Raw genomic sequence first — 21,967 nt, forward strand, 5'->3', positions numbered from 1 at the left:
CATGTTTCAGGTTTCATTGAGTGCACCGTAAAGGCGCTGCGTTGACTCTTGCAGTTATCTCGGAACAGTGCTGCGGCGAACACTGCTTCTGTCGGTGACTTCGCATGACCAAAGCTGTGACCGTTCGCGGCTCACGCAATCGTCTCATTTTCAGACGGTTTTAGCTCAGAGTTCGCATATACGTCTAGCCACGTCTAGAAGGAGAAGCGTGGTAAAACTTGCGTGCCCAAGCTGATTTTACTGTGCGTGCGCTCACCTGGGATCTTTTTCCCCCTTACTCTCAACTTCTCTCCCCCTGTCGGCCTCGTCCGAGTCGTCAGAACATCGATGCACAGCCATGTACTCCTTCGCAGGTTAGGGGTCACACCGGAGCGGCCGAATTTAAAACGTGTGTAAGCCATTTCTATCTTGAATGTGTCCACCAAAGATGATTCCATTTCGATGTCCCATGACTGCCTTCGTCATAAACCGATTGTTATGCTACAGAACAGCTTAAGGCGAAATTGGCTCGTACCGTTCCTCCACTGCGTCGCTTTGGTGCTGTCGTGACATTGTTTTTTGATTTGTATATATTTGTGATGTCGGTGTAGTATTTAGTATTTCACCCCAACATAACGTCAATATAATTATAATTTTCAGCATGTACTCTCGTAGACAAAACAAAGGCATAAAACCAGCTTTATTTTCAACGAAACTATCGCCAATAAACATTCTTAACTTTTTTGGCATAGTGTAGACAAAGTCAAAGCACTGGTGGCGAAGTCATAAACATCTCGCCGTATTAGGTGTTCTCACAGAAGGCCTGAGTACGGTGACTGAACCTTGCCAAAGGCAACCCCACCCTCCATTTTCTTGAGGTGCTGGGCATGTTGGAGGGTCGCGTTCTTGCAGCAGTCCGTACTTACTAGGTCGTCGCAGAGAAGCAAGCGTTCATTTTGAAGAAGTTGTATAATGGGACTCGTCGAACAGTTTTTTTTTCTTATGAGGCTGCGATTCGTACCATTACCGGAATGTTGTTCTTTGCAGAACAAATACAATAAAACTGTTTAGTAAAGAGGGGGAAAACAACTTGGATAGTAAAAAGAGGATCTTGAGACGCGTTACAAAACCACAATGTTACTAATAATTATGGAATTGCACAAGCACTTAAAGAATAGAGAAAAAAAGAAAGGGAAGCTAGCTACACGTTGTCTCCGCAGAGGGGCATTGCGATTACCCTCTTGAATAGGTGCCCCGACAAACAAAGATTGGCTCTCAAGGCTCTACGAGTACTTATCATAAACAATCAATTGATAAATTTCTTGTGAACGGTAGTTGTTGCGCATTGTTAGTTCCGCCTATGTTCAAATTACTTGTACATGCTTGTAGACGAGAAGGAAGGGATTAACCGAAGGGCCTGATTTTTATTACTCATATCATAAGAAGCCAACAAACACTGACACCAAGGACAACATAGGGGAAATTACTTGTGCTTAATAAATGAAATAAAGAAACGATAATTTAATGGAAATTAAAGTGGATGAAAATGCAACTTGCCGCAGCTGGGAACCGAACCCACAACCTTCGCATTTCGCGTGCGATGCTCTACTAATTGAGCTACCGTGGCACCGTTTCCCCATCCACTTTCTTGAGCATTATGCTTACTCAGCACTAATTAGAATGACTGATAGTCCTACGTGTGATGTTTGCGGATGTAAGGAGAACATTTACCACTTATTGTGCCATTGTCCTCAATTTCAAACACAGAGACAATCTTTGTCCAACGCATTCAGGAAATTCGATGATCGTCCTCTGAGTGAACAGACATTACTAGAGCACCGCCCCACCGATCACCGGCTCAGAAGGCAGTGAAGGCACTTTTGTTCTTTCTCAGAACTTCTGGTTTGCGAGAGCGGCTTTAACTCATGTACTGGTCCGCACACATATCTACACCTCCTCTCCCCCTTCTCTCTCTTCCCCTTCTCCCTTTTTCCAGCGTAGGGTTGCCAACCAGACCCTTGACTGGTTAACATCCCTGCCTTCCTATATTCCTCTCTCTCTCTCTCTCTCTCTCTCTATGTGTCCTAGTAGAACCCTGGGAGTGTTAGCCAGCGCCACCAATCACAGACCTTGGCGGCGGACGTGGAACGTCCTTTTTGCCGCAGCCGTCACGAGAACGTGATCTTTTGGGGTGAAGGCAACCGGTCAATAAACCCACACATGCTACCTGAAGGCATCAATGTTGCCGGATTCGAGACCCTCGTTATGTAATAAACGAGAAGAAAGTTGAAACCCGGAAAAGGTTGACTCTTTACTCTTCAGAAGATGGATTTTTTACCTTAGGCTCTTTTTATGGGCCTACTCCAGCTGGTAACTGTGCGTGCCAGCTCTACGTGGTGGAGGTAGCTCTAGTAGCTTTGTCCACGCCGAGGTTTCCCAAAGTAATGCAATGTGCTTATGAAATAGAAGAGACTTACTTGTGCTTATTTTCTTCGTAGTTCTTGCCAAAGAGTTGCATTCCCATCACGGCGAAGATGAAGATGATGATTCCCAGGACGAAGGTCAAGTTCCCGAGGGCACCGATGGTTTTCCCCATGATAGAGATGAGCAGGTTAAGGGTAGGCCACGATTTGGCTAGCTTGAATACACGTAGCTGTAAAAAAGAATAGGTTTAGCGTAAGCTACTCGCTCCATATGCATATGGTCAATTATGCTTATGTCGTGTTTTCTTTTTCAAATTGAAACTTATTCAGCATCAAGAATATTTGCAGACGTATACACGACTGTCTAGATTTGTAGCCACGGCTGGTTATAGTTCTTATTCTTCTGAATAAAGAAAACACAAAAAGCATTAAAGTTAGTCTCATAATATGTAAAGTGTCTTCACAGGTAATTAGTAATTAAAGAAGAATCTGGATACATAATCGCTGCTTGCGCAGGAGCTTTGTACGCTTTGGCGGATACAATTTTCGCGAGCTATTCAGCAAAAAATATTATTAAAGATTTCATAATTAGCTTTTAAGGTATTGCATTTATGGTATACACTTTTATCAGAAACTTTCTCTTTTTATCCCCCTTAACCCTTCCCCCTGCGCAGGGTAGCCAACCGGGACTACCTCTGGTTAACCTCCCTGCCTTTCTCTGCATTATTTTCTCTCTCTTTGAATTCGAACTGGACTTATGCTTGATATATCAGAGCGTTTCTCTTACGATATATTAATAATCATATTTGACATTCAGTACTGTAATTTTGCATTCAGAGTTGGCACTATCTAGCTAATGAGCCTTGTTTGTGCCAGCCAAGAGCATGAGCACTGCTGTTATCAGCTTCACCTAACTTAAGAACTGGTGTCTCATAAGGAATGAGCTGAGGTGTGCGGGACGCTCGTCTTCCCGCACATGTTTTCCTGGACATGTTTCTCAGCACATGCACAATAGACGACAGCCTCTTTTTAAGGTATGCGCAATGGGAGCTCCTAGAAAGATTCTTATCAGTTACCATACCCAAGAATCGATGAGTTTCTTTAATAAGTTATAGTTCCTCCATTGATAAGCGTCCTGCGTTTGCTTGTGAACGCAACTAAAGTACGTCTCTCGGAGGACACAATCAAGCTTCGTGTTCCAAGAAAGACTGAACCTGAAATCGCCTGAAATCCCGCACCTGAAATCGAGTAACTAAAGATGTCCAGTGACAAATATCATCGGCACATATCTAAAAACAAACTGTGTTAGGTAAACATTTCGCGAGACCTATGAGAGTCACATCGAACTAAGCGGGGCTTAACAATACTTTTCTGGGGTATGGTACAACGTTAAGATGTGGGGCCATTTTCAGGTTGTTTCTCAGACCGCAAATTGAGTCAGTGCGTGTGTGCCGTCGTTCTGCAAGCCGTCGAATCGCTCGAATTTTCTTGTGTGCAGTGCCGAAGTCTTTCAGTTTGATTATAGCCATAACTGACACTTAGTAGTGTTCATTGTTTTTGCGGTGGTGTCACTTGTTTTACTGTCGAGGTCTTTGTGACATGTGTCCTTCCTACGTGATCTGAACGTAATCCTATCGATTCCCTTTACAGACATCACTAGGGAGAGACTCAGTGAGTATGTTGATCTTTAAACAGGTGTGTATGCGATCACTCCCGTGAGTGTGAATGTTGCAAAGCAATTTATCTTTTGATGTGAAGCACTGTGACACCAGAGCCAAGTCCTGACATCTGCTATATGTAAGACCCCGCAGTTACCACTAACTACACGCCGTGATATTTTCCTTCCATTATTATTTCGTAGATTCATTCACACAGTTGGCCTAACTTTATCAAACCTGAAAAAAGAAACATCCTCGACGTCACAAAGACTGAACAATCAGATCAGCTACACCAGAATTTATGGCAATACACACGCTTCTAATTTTTCGGCTTTGCCACGTGCGGTCCGTTTATGGAACGCTCTACCAGATAACATCCCTTGCCAATCTAAACACAGTGTATTTCGCAGTCTTCTAATCGATGAATATGCCATTTCAATTGCCTAGCACGTCTTGCCTTCTTTTAAGTTCTTTCCTGCATTTTTCTACAAGTTAATAAAAGAATTTCAGTGATCCTGATTTTTTTACTATACTTACAACTCTATACATGCAAAAACGTTTATAATGTTGTTATGATATTATGTTATTGTGGTTGCTGTTTATTGTTATTGCTCTACATATTGTATTTGCTAATGTATTAATTTTCCACGTTGCGTGGATATTCCTTTCATTGTACTGATGTTTCTTTTTCGATTCCATACTAATATGTTACCGTACAATGCCTTCTCGGAGGCCTGTAAGCTACATGCAAATAAATAAATAAATAAATAAATAAATAAATAAATAAATAAATAAATAAATAGGTCCAGCTACCATTATTCATGAAGCAAAAGTCACAGAGGCAGATGATAACATTCCTTCTTTTGGAGACAACTTGGTGCTCCCCCTAAACAAGTGATGCGCATCGATGTCGCCACTGAGAATCCAGGAGCCATTGGTCTCCAATAATATCATTTCTCAGACTCTCACATTCAAATGTGAGAGGCCAGATGGCAAAATACAACCACCACCAACAAAAGTGTGGCATTCTTTTGATACGAAGCAGTATGTGATGGTTGTCGTCCTGAGGTTGAACAGCATATGAAACGTAAGTCCGTGCGAATATAAACGAGATCTTTGCTAAGTCCTTCGCGCGTAAAAGAAACAAAAGCTTCGTATCCAGACAATGTGTAAGGAGCTGGTATGTCTGGCTCGGTTCTACACATTTGTGTGTGTGTCTGCCAAAACGCGCGAAGGCCCTGCGCAGGCAGCATTTGCGTAGCCAGTATAGCATTTAAAAAATTCACTGATAGTTTCATTTGAGTGTCCTGTATAATGTGACGTACTTATCGTGTACCAGCATTAGCTGCATATCACAAGCAGCTGGGAGATGATTTACTCAGCTCATCGAAAAAGTGCGTCTAACGCCATGAGTTTATTTGTTCGCCGTAGCGCTCTATTTGAGACATCAGTAATGTACTATTAGCATATCGGGTACGTGAAGGAACAAGATGGCTGCAGGCATTTACAACCACAGTGCCCCTTGGACACGATGTCTAAACCATGTGGCTCGGGCACATAACGTTGCTCGGTAAAGTTACGAGTAAACTAAATTAAGGAGCCGTGGTAAAACAGGCCGAAGGGACAGTAAGTGAACAGCCAATGCCGCCCGACAAAGCTACCCTCACCTATCGAGGCGTCGGACCCGGATTTCTATGTTCGTGCCATCTTGTGAAACTCAAATCAACAAGCACTGGACAGTAGTGTTCCAAGCTACAAACTCTTCTTAATTAATGGCCATGAAGCTTATTTCCGCACTGTGAAGTCAACGTAGTTCAACATTTGCAGCACCCCTTGGCGTCGAATGCAACAAAAGTGGAGTGCATAACTTCTTAACAGTAAAAGTAGGTTAGGCTGACATGCTAAACATAGTAACAGTACCTTGGAGGACTGTTATTTAGGCTTTGGAATAATATGGTATTTTATTCTATCCCGTGTACTTTTTGCCATGGAGTAGTTAAACTGTTGCGCATTTCTTACTTATTGAAAGAGTATAGTTGGGGGCGATAATAGAAAATTAAAAAAGCATATCATAACGTCTGCTGCAACTTCGGCCTCAAATAAAACCTATTTGAACAACTACACCAAAACAATTAATAGCAAGTAAATCTGTAGGTTTACACATTGCTCGAAGAGTTTCTTAAATTGCTGTACCGAAATGGGCTCTTTGACAGGCACACACAAACACTCATATCGGCCAGACATACTTACAAGGCATACACATCATCTTTGTCTCAACAGCAGCAAAGTCATATCTGTGTGTGTGTGTGTGATGTCGATGGTGTTGACATTTAAATCTACATATGCGGGCGCTGTGTATGTTGTTGTACAGTGTGGAGACAACTTGCCATGAAGGCAGTGCGCACCAGTCGTTAACTCACCAGACGAAAAGAACGTAGCACAGACAATCCTTGGACGTTTTCCAAACTGAGTTCAATTAAGGAGAGCGCGACGATGAGGAAATCGAAGATATTCCAGCCTTCGCGGAAATAGTTTTTTGGACTCATGGCCATAAGCTTCATTCCAGCTTCTATCGCGAATGTCGCGGTAAAGAACTGCAAGAGAAAGAGAATCATGGAAAGCAAATGAGGTCGAATAGAGGGGCAGCACAAGGCAGTTTTGGCTTCGGCGGTAGGATATTCAAGTTGCATTGTAAAGCACCGCGTTAAATACCTATATGCACAAGAAGGCGGCAGCTCATGGTCAGGGCCGGCACTCATGAACACGTTCTTGCTGAAGAGCGTTTAATAAAGCGAATGTTGAGGTATTGCGGCGGAGAAGGGGGAGATGGTAGTGAAAGAGCTGGCATTCCCTTGTTGGCAAATCTTTGTGAGCGCGGCCCCAGTTTCCCATGCTTCACTTCAGAGACTGGCAGAATAAATTAAAAGTTCGATTTGCCGCTGCGCACACGAAGCCACTTTCGAAGCATTCTCATTAGCATTACTCAAGCGTTCTACATACTGCATTGCCCCTCATCACTTTTTTTTCTCTTACAGAGCTTTCATGTAAGTTACACAATTGTTTTCCCGCAATTTCCACAAACAGTTTGCATGCTCAAACACTGTCCTTTGAATGCGCAGCAAGGTAGCACTTCAATGACGCTGCTTTCAGCATCGAGTTAGAAAACGACAGGATGCTATATCTATTACAGCATCATTCGCTTCTACTCAAGCTACATGCCCAAACGTACGTACGCAGAAAAGCAGTCAAGCAACTACAAAGCAGGGCTGTCCTTACAATCAATTTCGCGACGCATGTGACTGCCGGAATAGCGCAGAGTTGATGAGCGGTCGTAACTTACCGGTGCGAGGCATGCAACTTCGCCGTTCCTCTCATCGGAACAACCAGTGAAAGGAAATGTGCGTCTCCGGCTTGTTTCAACGCGAAACCATTCAGACAGCGCTCTACAATTCTGGCAAAGAGCGGTATCAGAATAAAAGCTTTGCCTACTGGCATGCAGCTACAGTGACGTCTTGCAACGCTGTGATCATGGTTTCTACGGATGCTGAAAGAAACAGACAAAAGCACTACCAGGCACTGAAAAGCGTGAACTACGCTGCGTCTGGCGACAAGATCCTTACATTCACTGTTGTCTATTGATGCTTTACATGCCTTAATGGACACAACCCGGACTTTCTCTTACCTCACAAAAATATTTTCGTAGAGTATAATAATGCCTGCTTCTGATGACCAATGTACCTGAGATGTATAGCCGTTAATAACGCTTGAATTTTCTTCATTCTTTGTGTATATGCCAAAGTTATGATGCCAGCTTCACCTTCTCACGAAATAAATGCGCAATGGCTGGCATTTTATCTTACCTCTGCATAAAGTCACACTCGTACTTCACAAACATGCTCATACTAAACCCACCGACTTCAGAGTGCAGTAAAGCTTGGATATCTAAAAGGCACAACACACAGGTACAGTCATGCCAGTAATGGATTTGCCTTTCCCTTACGAGACGCAAACTTACGTAGCAGCTTAAGTTGCACGAACAAAAGAATTACACGCTAGGCATCACTCGTATAAGCAACAATAAAATAACAGAACTGTACGAGTTACACATTTACGCGGGTTTTTCCTACCTTGTTTGCACTTTCCATTTTTATACTATGCGCTCTTTTTTTGTACTTTCTGTCAAGAATCATTTAACAGAACTTTAAATGTGAGCGCCATGCTATAACACTGTTGGCGCCAGCCAACTATAGTTTTATCAAAATAGTTTAAATATATATGTATATATACCAAGGAACTTGTTTTCGAGAGCACTTGCTTCTCAACACATGCCCAAGAGTCGAACCGTCGTGAAGTGCAGAAAGTAGACAAATGGCTCAAGACCCGTGCAAAAATGAAACATTCTACGCATTCACCAAGCGTGATGAATTCAACTGGGAAAAGAACTTGCTAGTCTCACCTCTCGAAGCCCCTCCGAAAACGGCGCCGGAGGGGCGGGGGTGCCAAGTGTCCAACGCTCTGCTTGGACACTTTGCTTTCGCGCATTAAAAAGAAAAAAAATAGAGAAGACACTACGCTCTGGCAGAAGAAAAGCACACTACTTTGGGTGCAAGAGATAGAAAAAAGAGAAAGATGCGGTCGTGGAAGCACCAAGCGGAACTACACACAGGCACTGGGCGAAGAGCACAGCACAGGCGGTGGCGACGACGCACTGGGCACTACGCAGCGAGGCACTTTCACTTACGTAATTCCCCTTCTTGAGGACATTATCAAAGTCTGGGTCCATGTTATGATGGTCCATGGCCATGAATAGCGTGTTGACCACGATGCATAGAGTGATGAATAGCTCCATGAACGGGTCAAACACGATGAGTCCTAGTATCTCCTGGATCCGGATCCAGTACCAACAGCAGTCCCACACGCAGAACATGTCTATACACTTCAAGCAATTGGCCATGCACTTGTCTTTGAACTTGGGCCTCTCCTGCTCCTCCCTTTCTGTGGGGAAATAATAAATGGACACTGAATAATGTTTAAGTATGGCCGCCAGTGAGCCCGTGGGGGGCGTCTAACGCCGCCAACTAGGGACACACGATACGAAAAAAAGAATCACAGGCAGCTACACGAGGGGGCAAGAAACGACGGGCTTCACCAAACTGCGGCAGGCACACGAGACACACACACACACACACCGCCGGAGGGGCTGCACTTACTCAGCCATCGTCGTCACTGCACTACAGAGCTTAGGTTGGATCAAGTTCCGATAACTACGGCTTGTGTTAATGTAGCTTTGTGTGCATGTTTTCATCCATGCATGGATGTTTTAATATGAAGCTTTAGAACTCGCACTTCGTGGGTGAGAAAGTCGCGCTGTTGTCTCTCAGTTTGTTCATTACTCTCTTGGCCGATAAACAGTAATCATAACTCAGAAGTCTTCTCCTTGTCTGAGACATAAAAGAAGTCCGGAGATGACACTTCTACATTTCTCTCCGCACTCAAATTTATGCACACCGCCAAACAACATACGTTATTTAGTAGCTCGTCGAGAGACGCGCTGAGCACTCAAATCAGAATTAGCGGGTTTCAATATAAATCTATGTAGACCGTTTTCAAAAGTTTCAACTTATAAAGAGCCTCCAATCTTGCAAAATTAAATGTTAACTATGGTTCTGAAAGTTCAGATTCTCTCCCGTCTTCTACAGAACCTATAACGACTTTTCGGCTGAGTCAGTGTTCCCCCTCAGCGTGAAAACTTGCAAAATAAAAATAAATCACGCGGTGTAATATGTCATGTCACCAAGACCAGACAACTTGCAGGCGTTTCACATGCCTTGTGAAATTATCAACATCATTTCACGAAGGCTACAAACAAAGCTAAAATGCACACTTGAAAGAAATCCGCATGCTCGTATATTCTTGTAGGAACACACCACTACAAATCAGAAGAAGACAACTGAGTAGGTTTCACACACAAGTACAATACTGTACCGTGCATAAGGACATGTCAACTAGGGTAGACACGCGGTCGATTCCTCGAACGTGAAAACTCGCTTCCATTATAACCTATACTAGAAAAATGTCTTTAATCTTCACGTGTTCAGCTTTTACGCTTTGGAGGGCTAGCAAGACAGAGCAGAACACGCATGATGAGTAAAGGTAGCAGAGAGGGCAAATATTTCTTTAACAGCCATTACCTGGCGAAACGTAACCAGAACCCGAAAAAGCGTCTGATATTTAACTGCACAGTTCAGGCGTTCATGGCCGCATTGTATATAAATTTACATTTCTTGACTTAACAGAAGCGTCGATAAAAAGGCCCAGTACATATGTTAAAGTCATGTGCATTTTACACCGGGTTTAAATTTTGTCATAAATTAGATCGTGGGTACAATATGCCTCAGTTGAGCGGTGGACCGACCACGTTGGACAAGGCTTGGTTCTATCACTCATTGCAGGAGAAAAATAAAATGAAGAAGGCAGGCTTCAGCGCGAGTGCCAGCACTCCAAGGCGAGAACCTACGAAGGGGTCGTGCTCTCTTGCGAAACACAAGGTCACACACACAAAAAAAGGAAATGTCAAAGGAGGCGGGCGGGTTGGCTTCAAAGGGTTGGAGTGAGAATCGGAGTTGATAGATACCTCTCTCACTGGCTTTGCTCTGGCGACCCGCGGCCTGCTCGATGATGTCGTTTAGCACCATCACGTCTGCAGAGAAAGCAAGCATATGCGTTACGCTTTGCTCGCGTATGAGCGATCTGTCAGTTTCTTGAAATGCGATAAAGCTGAGGTTGGCAAAGCTTCATCGTAAGCCAGTTAGTGCTAATTCGCTTTGATAGCGGTAAGCGCAGTTATTTTTGCAAATATAGATGACACTTAGTTATTCAATAAATAATAAAATTCAATAAATTTCAATAAATTCAATAAATATTCAATAAATAAATAAAAACGATAAGAGGGTACATATTCTCGCTCTAAATTTAGGTGTCACATGTTTATTGGCAGATACCTCTGGGTGTGGAACGGAAGTAAAAAGAAAGTCGAATAAGTAAAAAGGCGAGTTCGTGGCTGTCAAGGAAGTCGGGCTTATTAGCAGTTAGCCCCCAAACTAAAGTTTTCAAGTGCCTTGATGCATCAGTAAAAAAAGTAATGTAAAAGGCGCATTTGTACCTTATTAAGTAAAAAGAAAAGCGACATCACGCTGTTATTGGGTTCCATGTATCACTAAGTAGGCTCCTAGCTTATATTGTCTGCTATATAATTTTCTTATGTTTTAATCGTGTGCGTAGTGTCAATGTTTTCACGAAGCTTCCCGTATTTGTATCCCAGCTACTTGCAACGTCGTCTTCTAAGTGATGGCATCTGCATGCATCCTACTGCACTGATAACGCAAGTTAGTCACATATCGGTAGGTATCAACAATCAATTACGCACAAGCAGATTGCCTGTACAGATGTTTAAGATTTCACGTAAGTTTGTACAGCACTGAGAACATTTCACTAAATGCAGTATTCGACGCAGTCTTGGAATACTTTAGTTGAAAAGGGGAATGCACAAAATAGAAAGGAATTACTTGAAGGTGTCAGTGCTCGTGTTATAGTCTGTTACTCTAGGCACGAATAGGTGGAACTGTACCTACCGATGAAATCTATTTTTCTTTTGCGCAGCGCCTGTGTTTTTATAACGTTGTTGTGTAACGCCTGTGTTTTTATAGCGTTGTGTTTTATAACGGCTCATTGTGTGCACGATGTGATTTCGACTATCAGTGGTGTTTTCTTAAGGTCTTGTCAAGACTCACTGGTTGTTTCCTTATAACAAAAAGCACCGTTATCGTCGATCCCTCAACCACACGTATCGCTAGTAAAAGCATAAATTAAATAATTCCTTAGCTAAATAATGAACTCATATAACAATTCTTGTTTAGCCTTACACAACTGTTTAATAAAGGATTTTATTTTTGAGTACTGCCATCGCATTCGACGTGCATGTTTTTTTCTCCTGCGCTGATCAGGTCAAAGCCGAGATGGTGACGCCGAGTTAGCGAAAAACTGCTGACACTTACCTTTCATATCTACGAGGCCTTGCCTCTGCGACGGCTCAATAAAAGGGTTGTCCGGTTGCTTCTTCACAGCCAAACATTCCTCCCCATCCAGAGTCATTTCCTGGAATGTAAATTTCCATTCACAAGTTGCAGAATTGGCGCAATTGTACCAGTCATGCAATATTATTAATTAATTTATTTAAGTACTGTCAGCCTGCAGTTCACGCCTTAGGCAGGAGTGTGTATTAAATGCAATTCACAGTAGTGTATCAGAATGGGCACTACATGCGCACAACTGCGTAACAGAACACGCGCGAAAATCCAACAAAAGCGTAACAATACAAGAATTTGCCGTCACACACACTGCGAGGAATCTACGTGTTAAATACAAGAAAGAGCAGCGCAACCTCTAAAACACAGTCTTTAAAGAGCGCTAATCACACATTTGTGTGCAATTTTTTTACAACACAAATCCTGAAAAAAAAAACGCTAATTGCTGCCATTAATTTATCTATGTAGCTAAAATAATAGTACGGGTATGAACAACATGAGTATTACATATAGGAATGATAAAATGAAGTAATGCAAGGACTGTTCGCAAGCATCACGTCAAATTTTTGCCTTTCCGACTTTTTTTAACGCGAGTTGGTTTTGGTGCGCGCGCTGTTAAAGAAAGGAGAGGGCTTTAAAATTCGATTGACATAGACGAGTGTGTAGGCCAGGCACGGTTTAAACATGCAAATGACTCTACGTTTGCACCGTTTTTGTCAGTAGACCTCGTCTGTTGGCGAAATATATTATATTTGGTCGAAATATACTAGCTGAATGCTTTGAGAACAGGTCAGGGGATTCATACATAGATTGGTTAGGATGCAACACGTCAATAGATTTTACGAAATTATATAAAACATGTGGCGATGATCCGCCAAATTCTTGAATCTGCCAGCTTGCCAACTTACGAATAAACGCCAAAGAAAGAAAGCGCTTCAAACAGAACGACTTTCCCGGGCAACATAAAAAAAAAAAAAAACTTTCGTTGTGACAATGCTTGATTGGGCGTTGATAGAGTTCTGTTTTTTCACTGTGCGTGCAGCGACCACATTCGCAAATGGTATTGTCAGATATTCTTGATCCTAATTATATTATATTATATTAAGCTTCTCTTCATAGAATCGAGAAACACGGCAGAGGTAGTTTATTGTGGTTTGCGGTGTAATAATAATGAAAAACGATGTGACATGCCATGCGGCCATGCACAGTGTCTGTATTGAAGATAAGCAATTCAGTTTTTATGCAGTGCGGAAATGACTTTAAGGGAAATACGATATTGGCAAGAAGCATGCTAACGAGCACGCGAGCCCGATTCGACGGAGAGGGCTGGCCAGGTAACATAATTTAGCTTTCTAACCAAGCATTTTCTTTCTTTTTTTTTTCTGATCAGAACGTTCGATGACATCACATCTACGGGCTAGGAACGTACGAAAATTGTACTACTTAGGGGGCTGGCTTACACATGAAAACGACAAGCACATGAAAAGCATTGGCGACTTATATTTGGCGCCGAGTCGACCCGCCTATTTCACGCGGCTCAATGTCCGCGTTGTAATCGAGGCTGAATGGCCTTACAAGCGGTCGTAATTTCAAGCAAAACCCGCATAACGCATTCCGGCCATTAATAAACAGCTGAAACTGTCTGGTGGGCAGTAGAATTTGTACGTCGGCAGCACGTCCGAAAAAACGTTCCATGTGGTTGTCGCTAAGGCAGGTTATGCGGAACAGCCTGGAAAAGGTGATTCGTCCTACTCTGGGTAACGTCACGCCATGTGTAATGTCTCAAATGAAACGTGCGGTTGCGCAGGTGAGGTCGTTTCTACAGCAGCAGACGGCGGGTGGGCTAGGACCGGTGTAGGCGATCTTAGCGGTGGTGCGGAAAGCATGATGAATGCGCAGAGGCCGGAGTGCAAGCGCATAATGAAAGAAGATAAAAAAAAAAGAGGGGAGAGACCGAGACAGTAAGAGAAAGAGAGAAAGAAAGAAGAAGAGCGAAAAAGGGAGAGTGAAAGAAAAGAGAGGGCGAGAGAGAGAGAGACCTCGTAGTAGTAGCATCCCTGCAGGTTTCGCGATCGCGAGCGCAGCTGGCTCTCCTTGGTGAGGACACCACCGGCGCCGGGTCCCGCGCCCGCCGCGGCGCCCCCTCGGCAGAAGACGTCCCCGCCGTGCGACGTGTACGACAGGCGCGACGAGTGCGACGTGTAGCTGGAGTGCCGCGACGCCAGGTTGGCGTACATGGGCAGCAGGATGGCGCCGTTGTCTTCGGACATGGGCGTGACGGCGTTGCTGTCGTCGGCATACGGCAGGTGTTCCTGAGCGTCCCGGTACGTCTGCAGAACGAGGGGCTTGCGATCGCCCAGGCGACGCCCGTTACTGCGCCAGCTCACGCTCAGCTGACTACCGCGGCTGCCCCTACGGAGGTTAAAGGGCGAGCCGGGTAGGCTCAGGCTGGCCTGCTCCACGGGCAAGTCCGCATGATGGAGGAACAGGAGAGGTAGGGAGATAGACAGAACAGAGTGAGAGGAAAGAGAGAGAGAGAGAGAGAGAAAGCAGACAAAGCGGGGAGTCAGAGGCACTGCAAGCAACGCCACCGCCGCTAGCCAGGGAGTGAGAAGATGAGACAAGTACGCGATTATAGCTCTTACGACGAGCGCTGCGCCCTATCGGTGAGCTTACGACTTTCGTACATTTTTTCCAGGTGTCTCAATGGCAATTACCTTGCTCGTATGCCTCATACACGGCAAGAATCCCTCGGCATTGTCCATTAACCAATATGACAAGCTGTTCAGCTTTCTGCGTGACATTTGGATTAATAACAAGCTGGTCGAAACGATCGTGTAGCATCTGAGACCGTATGCCGTATCTTTTTGAACACCTGGGAAAAATTAATGAAGTCTTAAGCTGCCCGAATATACTAAACTAAATACTTTTCTGCTCTGCAGGGCAAGCCAGCCTTATAACAGAATAGAAAATATTATCAGCACGTAACATTAATCGACCAACCAACCAACGAGGTTGCGATAAGAGAATGTACCGCAACGTGCCCGTCTTTTTCTTTGCCTAAGTGACCTATAAAAGGTTTCTCCCCGGCTAGCGGCGGTAACACATGTTCAGTTCTACGTGTGCACCGTGAACGTGCAAACCGCGAGGCTGTGAGCACCGGCAAGGGTGACAGGTGTGTCACAGTGGTGTCAATGAAGTCGAAGATGTATGACGTCGTACTGCACAGCAAAGGTTTACACATTTAGCACTTAGCCGATAAGACGGCACTAAAGAGTGTTAAATATATACTACGAGAAATGACTAAACCAATTAATAACCATGATTGCTGTGGCTTCCAAAACAGTGTCTGCGCGGTAATTATGTCTATAAGTGTATGGTAATACAGTGACAAGGTGCAAATCGATGTTTGCAGATTCGTGTGCTTCCAGTTTTATAATTCTACAATCCTGAATTTCTAGTTTCCTAAAAAAAAAGAAAAGGGAATGCTCATTTGTGGTTAATCGTATCACAATGTCAATAGCAGGCAGTAGTTGAGTGAATCGCGCGGAAGCTGCACACAGAAAACACTCTTTATTCAGAACACGGCAAACAAAAATGCATAAACTGTCAACGTTGCCAAAGCATCTCGAAGTATCGTTTTAAGCTGCACGGCGGCTTGGAGCCGTGACAGTTGTATATATATTCTTATTCGCTGCTTTGAAACGGAGATATTTTTGAACACCTTTTAAGTTGAACCATGTCTGACAGATTCCCAAGTAGGACAGTATAATTTGTTGGATCTAACTCCTAGAAAATTAATGAGAAAGGATGCTCGGAGCTGCCGCAAGGCAGTGGCGTCTTTGTCAAATAAACAAATTTCTACAAGTTATCTGCTTGTTCGTATTTGTCTTTGTTCCGATACTATTGTTTTCCACTAGAAATGAGAGCAATTGTCTTGTATGATCAGAGAGAACTGACCAGTTCCATTCAAACTGCCTCTACTTTTTATTTCCTGAAATGTAGCGTAGAACACATTCACTTGGCCAAAACTTGCGCAGTTGAAACAACTGCGAAGAAAGCAACGTGGACTTGAAACAAAACTAAAATGTCCTGTCAGTACTCAAGAAACAGTCACTAGTTCACTGCTTGGAAGCACCTTGACTGCATCGCAGACACTGCTTTCGCTTCTCAACTGAAACCGAAAGCTATCTTTCCTTCATGCCGCGCGCTTTACATACAAATAATCAAAAAGTGACACTACGTATCACTTGAAAAAATTTAACCCGCCAGTTCTACGGACTAAAGGGACGCCGTAGCCGCTGCATGCATCTAAACCCTCAGCACAGCGCGAAAGCAGACGCTCAGTCCGGTAGACCTAGAATCTAAACAGGCCATACGTGCACATGTTGTTTTTTGTTTTTTTTGCGCCGATCGCTAGACAGACAGTGCGAAGCCCACACAAAGCGCCTCGGCACGTGGACTGTCTTTTCTACGCATTTCTAAGGAGAAGTCCTCCTTGCCTACGCAGGGAAGAAAACGGGATGCTACGTCTCAGCAGTGTAGAGAAATGTCAAACTGCCTGGACATGGGGGATGTGTTCAGAGACTGCTCAGGGGAGTGTCTACAGTTCGTCTCTGTCCCCGGAAAAATCTACGCGTATAGGAAGATTGACAGACAGAGTGAGATATAGATAGAAAAAGAGAAAGAAAGAGAGAGAGAAAGAGAGAAAGAAAGAGAGAGAGAGAGCGTCAGAAAGAGAGACGCAACCTGCACCTCTACGTGGGCATCAGGATCACTACGTCACAGGGGGGACAGGCTGGCGTCGCAGCACGGCTTCATTCCGGGAGGACTAGGTTGTTGCGGGACAAGGGAGCGTCGCGCGTGCGTGTTTTACTTACCCTGGACCAATGCGAAAGGGGACGTTTCTGTGGCACCCGCGGTTCGAATAGCCTTCGTCACTTTTCCCATTTAGTGATGCGCTGCAAAAACATCCGGGCTTCGGGGTATCACGTGACACATGCAGGATGAACACACCCTTGCTTGGCCAGGTCGCCCAACACATAAGAAAGATCGCGGCAGAAAGAGAAGCCGACAGAAGAGAGAGATTGGGTGAAGCAGCGGGATAAACAGGGATTCAACTCAACGCAGAATGGCGCACCACCCAAAAGCAGTGAACGGGCAGGCGAAAACGCAACAAGACAAAGCCGAAAGTCTCGCTAAAGGCGGAACGTACAGCCATGAGCAGTTATAACGCGAACACCAATCACTAGCCATAAGTGATGGCTGACAGCTGAAAAATGTTCGCTGTACGCTTTTTGGGTATACTCTGCTAAGCTATGACAGTTTAGCAAATTACGTTTTACAATGAAGAACTTCTCTGAGTCCTAAGTTCGGACAAAAGGTGTGCTCAAATTTCTCGCCAAGCAGCCAGCATGTGAATTGACTAAACTAATCTTAAATACAATATTATTGTGCTGCATAGCGACTAAAGGACAATGTTCATTAAAGCACCACCAACATTTAGTTATAAACACTAATTTACGTTTATAAAGCACATGTATGGATATACCTAGCAGTAGGAATTATAATAGTGCTAGCTGGTAACACATGCCGGGAGGAATACAGCGCCGGGACTGCCAGACACGAACGACGGAGACGAGAGAGCACTCCGTTTTTCGTGACTTGCCGTCATTTTTAGAGAGACCTGCCTTTTGAGTGAACTATGTTTCGTGTCACACAGTGTAATACATTCTCTCCCTGGTCTCTACAGCTGTTCTTTACTGAACTGTAGGACGCGTAGCCATGTATTAAACTTGCCACGTGGTGACAGATTATAACAGCTTTGCTTTGCCGTTAGCGCTGCCATGCTGCAAAGACAACCGTATGCTAGATTTTTTTTTTCATATTGTTAGGAATCGCCAAGTAATCGTATTTAGAATTCACTCTGGGCTGGTTACGTCTAAGTTGCATTGTTCTGCACAATTCCACTCAAAGGTCAAGCTAAACACTGAAGGACACACTTAAGATGGAAATGCGCAAATCGGGGAAGCTTGCATGCCCGCTATGATGGCATGTAGATGAATGATGACATTGTAACTTTTTTTAGCAGTGTTGAGCAAGCACCGTGAGAAATGTTCCGGATTCGCGTTATGTGTGCTCACGCTTGTACAGTAGGGTGTTTTTTTTTTCGCAACGAAATCTTAAAAAGCAATTGGAAGCACGCATGAGCAAGGGTTCTTGTATGTGTAGCAGCACTGTGTTGTTGCAAACGTGAACATGACATATATAAACACAAGTGTAGAATTTCGTGTAATCGTCTGCTTTTCAGCACAAGTACACAACAGATACACACACTTGTTTTGTTTTAAACGAACACGGAATAACGTGTACTAACGAAACAAAGGTTGTTTACTTCGATTATCTTAAACGGATGGTGTAATTACGTTGTACGTGTGGACCCGTTAGCCGTCTGAAGAAATATATTTAGTGCTAAGTTCTTTAATAGAACCAATGGATATATCTTTGTATGCTAAGGTTTTCTTGCTGAAGGAGAGCCTGCTATGGTAAACAGAGAATCAACAACAAAGTTGAGTTCTAATTTCCTGATGGCTCATGAGTCTTATGGATGTGACATAAAGCATTGAAGATCTTGCATGCATGTATCTGCGTGCATCGGCGTGCGTCGAAAAGATCGTCTGGTAGCAGCTCCACACTCATGCACACAGTAGTCCAGCCAGGGTGGACGCAAGTGGCATCATGTAAAGCGAAGACACCCAAGCAGAGCAGCCGCATGCACTAAATGGGAAGGTACCCACGAGTCTGAAAAGAAACTCGTCGTCTCTGCCACTGGAGGCTATCGGCTAACGAGGGGGACACTCCAGCCTCTCAGTTGCTACTGGTGTCGCAGGGGACCTACAGGGAGCGACACTGTATACGAAAAAGGGAATGTGCCACCTTTACGAGCAGAAAAATACTCGAAGGAGCCGTGCTCGTTGCAGATATGCTCGATGGCTGCATTGTTCCGCACCAGGACGTCCGGTGGAGGAGGTAGAGGGGGGGGGGATGTGATGCAGAACAAGTTCTATAGTATCACGACACCGCTACAACAGCTACGGGGGCAGTATACGCAATCCACTGTCGCGAGGGGCAGTCAAGTGGTCGCACCCAATACACGAGCATGAGAGCAGGACGCCGCTGTATACTTTTATAAGCAGGTTACCGCACAACTGCAAGCATGTTTCTTTCCCTTCTACTTCCAATCCTAATTCAACGAGCGGCTGCTGTTCCTGTGTTTTTAATTTTAGAGTTTATACAAGGGTTTGCGGGCAGCGTACGAAAACAATGTTCATTATAACCAGCCGTGCGCAATTTCACAAATGGTAGAACACATGGGTGCTCGCTCGCGCTAAATGCTGCATGTCGACGCGGAAACCACATTCCGAAACGCAGGAGGTGTTTAATACCAAATTGACATTATCGGATGCAAGCGGTTTCAAGTTGTTTAGGAGTAAAGATTCAACAACTTACACAACAGCTCTAAAGAGCTAAAAGGTAGGCACAGTTGACGGTATCATGATATCGCGCTGTTAGGAAAAGGACTGGCAACAAAACTGAAAATGCAAGGTGCCATACGGTGTATTTGTTTTGTAATACAGACAAACTTCAGCAATTTTCCTGCAGTAACATAAAGACAAATGATTCCTTTCTTGTTCAACACCTTTGCGCCCTTTCGTCACACGGCAGGAGGGAATTGTCCACGGCTGGTTTCATGAAGGAGCAAGTCGACGTGACAAAGAAATAGGCATGTCTAGTCTAGTTCTAGCTAAGAACTAAGCTTGCACAATATTCTACAACAGGACAATGCTAAGAACCACACGAAAATAAAAAAGTACAAAAAGAAGAAAGGCGAAACCGAACAAGCTCTTCAGCCACACCAGTAAGAAAAAAGAAAACAAAAATCAAATCGAAGAGTTAAGATAAGTGAAAAAGTGAAATCAGTCGAAAAACACGGGACTAGTCAACACCGGCAACGAAAGCGCAAACAGAAGAGGGACAACACACAAACTCAGGCCGACAAGTGAAGAGGGTTGCCCGAATAGGAGGGACCCCCTTTCCCGATACTCACAAAGGGACTGCTATAACGCCGCCCTAATATCTGCAAACAAACAAAGAGTTTTTGAACCCACGTGTTGGTCAGCTGGGCGCAGTGACGCGCATGCGTGCGGCCAGCCTTCTCACCGGAAAGGCAAGCCTTTTGCTTTGTACACAGGTTTTGTTCGCGTGCGCGACCGAACCTCGTTATAACGAATAATATGAAATAACGAATTTTCGGACACAGCGAGATAAATTACGATAGTTTGTTGTTAAGACGGTTTTTAACAAAACAATAATATCAATATTTACCATACGAGATGTCGGCCATAGAAAACCCTCTTTCTTTCACCGAGCTCATTATCGAACGTTCAGAGCGAAAAAAGAAAGGCTGGGATTTTACGTAGCGCCAGCTATGGGTGGAAGCTGGAATCGCAACATCTGGCGACTCGAAGAACTTCTCAAATACTTTATAGACCTGCGAACTCATCTCGGCATATCCTGCTCAGTATGTTCAATGTAGCTCGGTGCTAAAAATAAGTATGCCAGTGTTAGAAAGATTGTTCAGGCTCTGAATAGCGCATTTTTGAGGGCTTCCGTGTTTGCTCGTGATCTGAGGCTTTTTACAAGAGCCAGATTGCAGACCTGTGCCGCTTATTATTGTCGACTTTATTCAAAGGTTCTATACGACAGTGTTACCACTTCGACAATAATTCGCTATAACGAGGTTCTACAATGTTCCGACCTGTAAACTTCAAAATGCGACGATAAAAAAAAATGGCTTGTGGCGAATTTTATTCGTAAGCTGCTGAAGTCATGTTTGAGATAGCTGGCACCGCAGTGAGAGAAACACGCGTCAATTCTATAGAATGAAAGACTTGACTAGACGGCTCTAGATTTCCTTATTTCTGCCAGAACATGGGACGGGACAGGGAGCACAGCGAAATTAAACACAGCGTAAAAATCACGCTAAGTTTCTGGTGACTGCATTAGCATTGAGAAGCCGCAAACTTTAATCTTAAAGCATGCTATCTTACTGAAACTGCATTCTCTGTGGCGAAACGAAGGGAAGAATTGCGGTTCTGACGTGTTCTCAGACGAGCCTCAAGAATGCAGTCAATTTTTGTTCCCAAGCTGTCTCAGCAGGCTACTTGAAAAAAAAAAACAAAGCACGAGAAGGCAGCTTAAAGCGATGTATCACTAATTCACTGAATGTGAACTACAGCTTGTACAAGGACCGTCATTCTTCTACAGCTTAAGGCCCTCGGAGGAAGCACGTATAAACCTGACAACAGTTTGCTTACGACATTTCCTTTCACGTATTGTGTTTTGTGCATTGTGATTCAAGCTCAGGCGGCTATAATTTGCAGACAAGTATAATTAAACTTAACGACGAAGGCCGAGCGCATCGTATTTGTTCAAATAACCAGAAATAGGTATTGGTGGAGAACAAATCGACAGTTTATTTAAGCGGGACCCGCCTATTTAGTATATTTCTTTTTTCGGGAACAATCGCCTGCGGATTCCTACGTGCTCTGTGCCACGGCATTGTGCATGTAGGCTGGGTTGTAATGACGCACATGCGAAAGGCAGCAAGGTGTGAGAGCAAGGTGTGTCCTTGTCGCCTTTCTTGTGTTCTGTGTCCCTTCTTGCGCTGATTACATAATCACGAAAGGCGACCTTCGATAAGTTCTGTGGCTTTTGGCTTCGAGAAATAAAGCAAAGAGGAAGCTGGTATTCGTGAAGGAAC

General features: G+C 44.1%; 1 protein-coding gene across 4 annotated transcripts in view; it reads right to left on the reverse strand.

Moving 5' to 3' along the window:
* para (sodium voltage-gated channel paralytic) overlaps positions 1–21,967 on the reverse strand; it is a 239,893-nt gene that overhangs the window by 46,424 nt on the left and 171,502 nt on the right. For 2 of the 4 annotated variants that reach the window (XM_075680914.1, XM_075680915.1), the window contains exons 11-16: positions 14,184–14,597; positions 12,115–12,214; positions 10,695–10,760; positions 8,802–9,055; positions 6,481–6,654; positions 2,457–2,632 (exon numbers count right to left, since the gene is read on the reverse strand). In XM_075680914.1, coding sequence (XP_075537029.1) covers positions 2,457–2,632; positions 6,481–6,654; positions 8,802–9,055; positions 10,695–10,760; positions 12,115–12,214; positions 14,184–14,597 — 1,184 coding nt within the window. Of the gene's footprint in view, positions 1–2,456; positions 2,633–6,480; positions 6,655–8,801; positions 9,080–10,694; positions 10,761–12,114; positions 12,215–14,183; positions 14,598–21,967 lie in introns of all 4 variants that reach the window. The other 2 variants (XM_075680912.1, XM_075680913.1) reach the window with 1 other exon arrangement.

The sequence above is a fragment of the Dermacentor variabilis genome, chromosome 2, assembly GCF_050947875.1.
Source record: "Dermacentor variabilis isolate Ectoservices chromosome 2, ASM5094787v1, whole genome shotgun sequence".
Taxonomy (NCBI): domain Eukaryota; kingdom Metazoa; phylum Arthropoda; class Arachnida; order Ixodida; family Ixodidae; genus Dermacentor; species Dermacentor variabilis.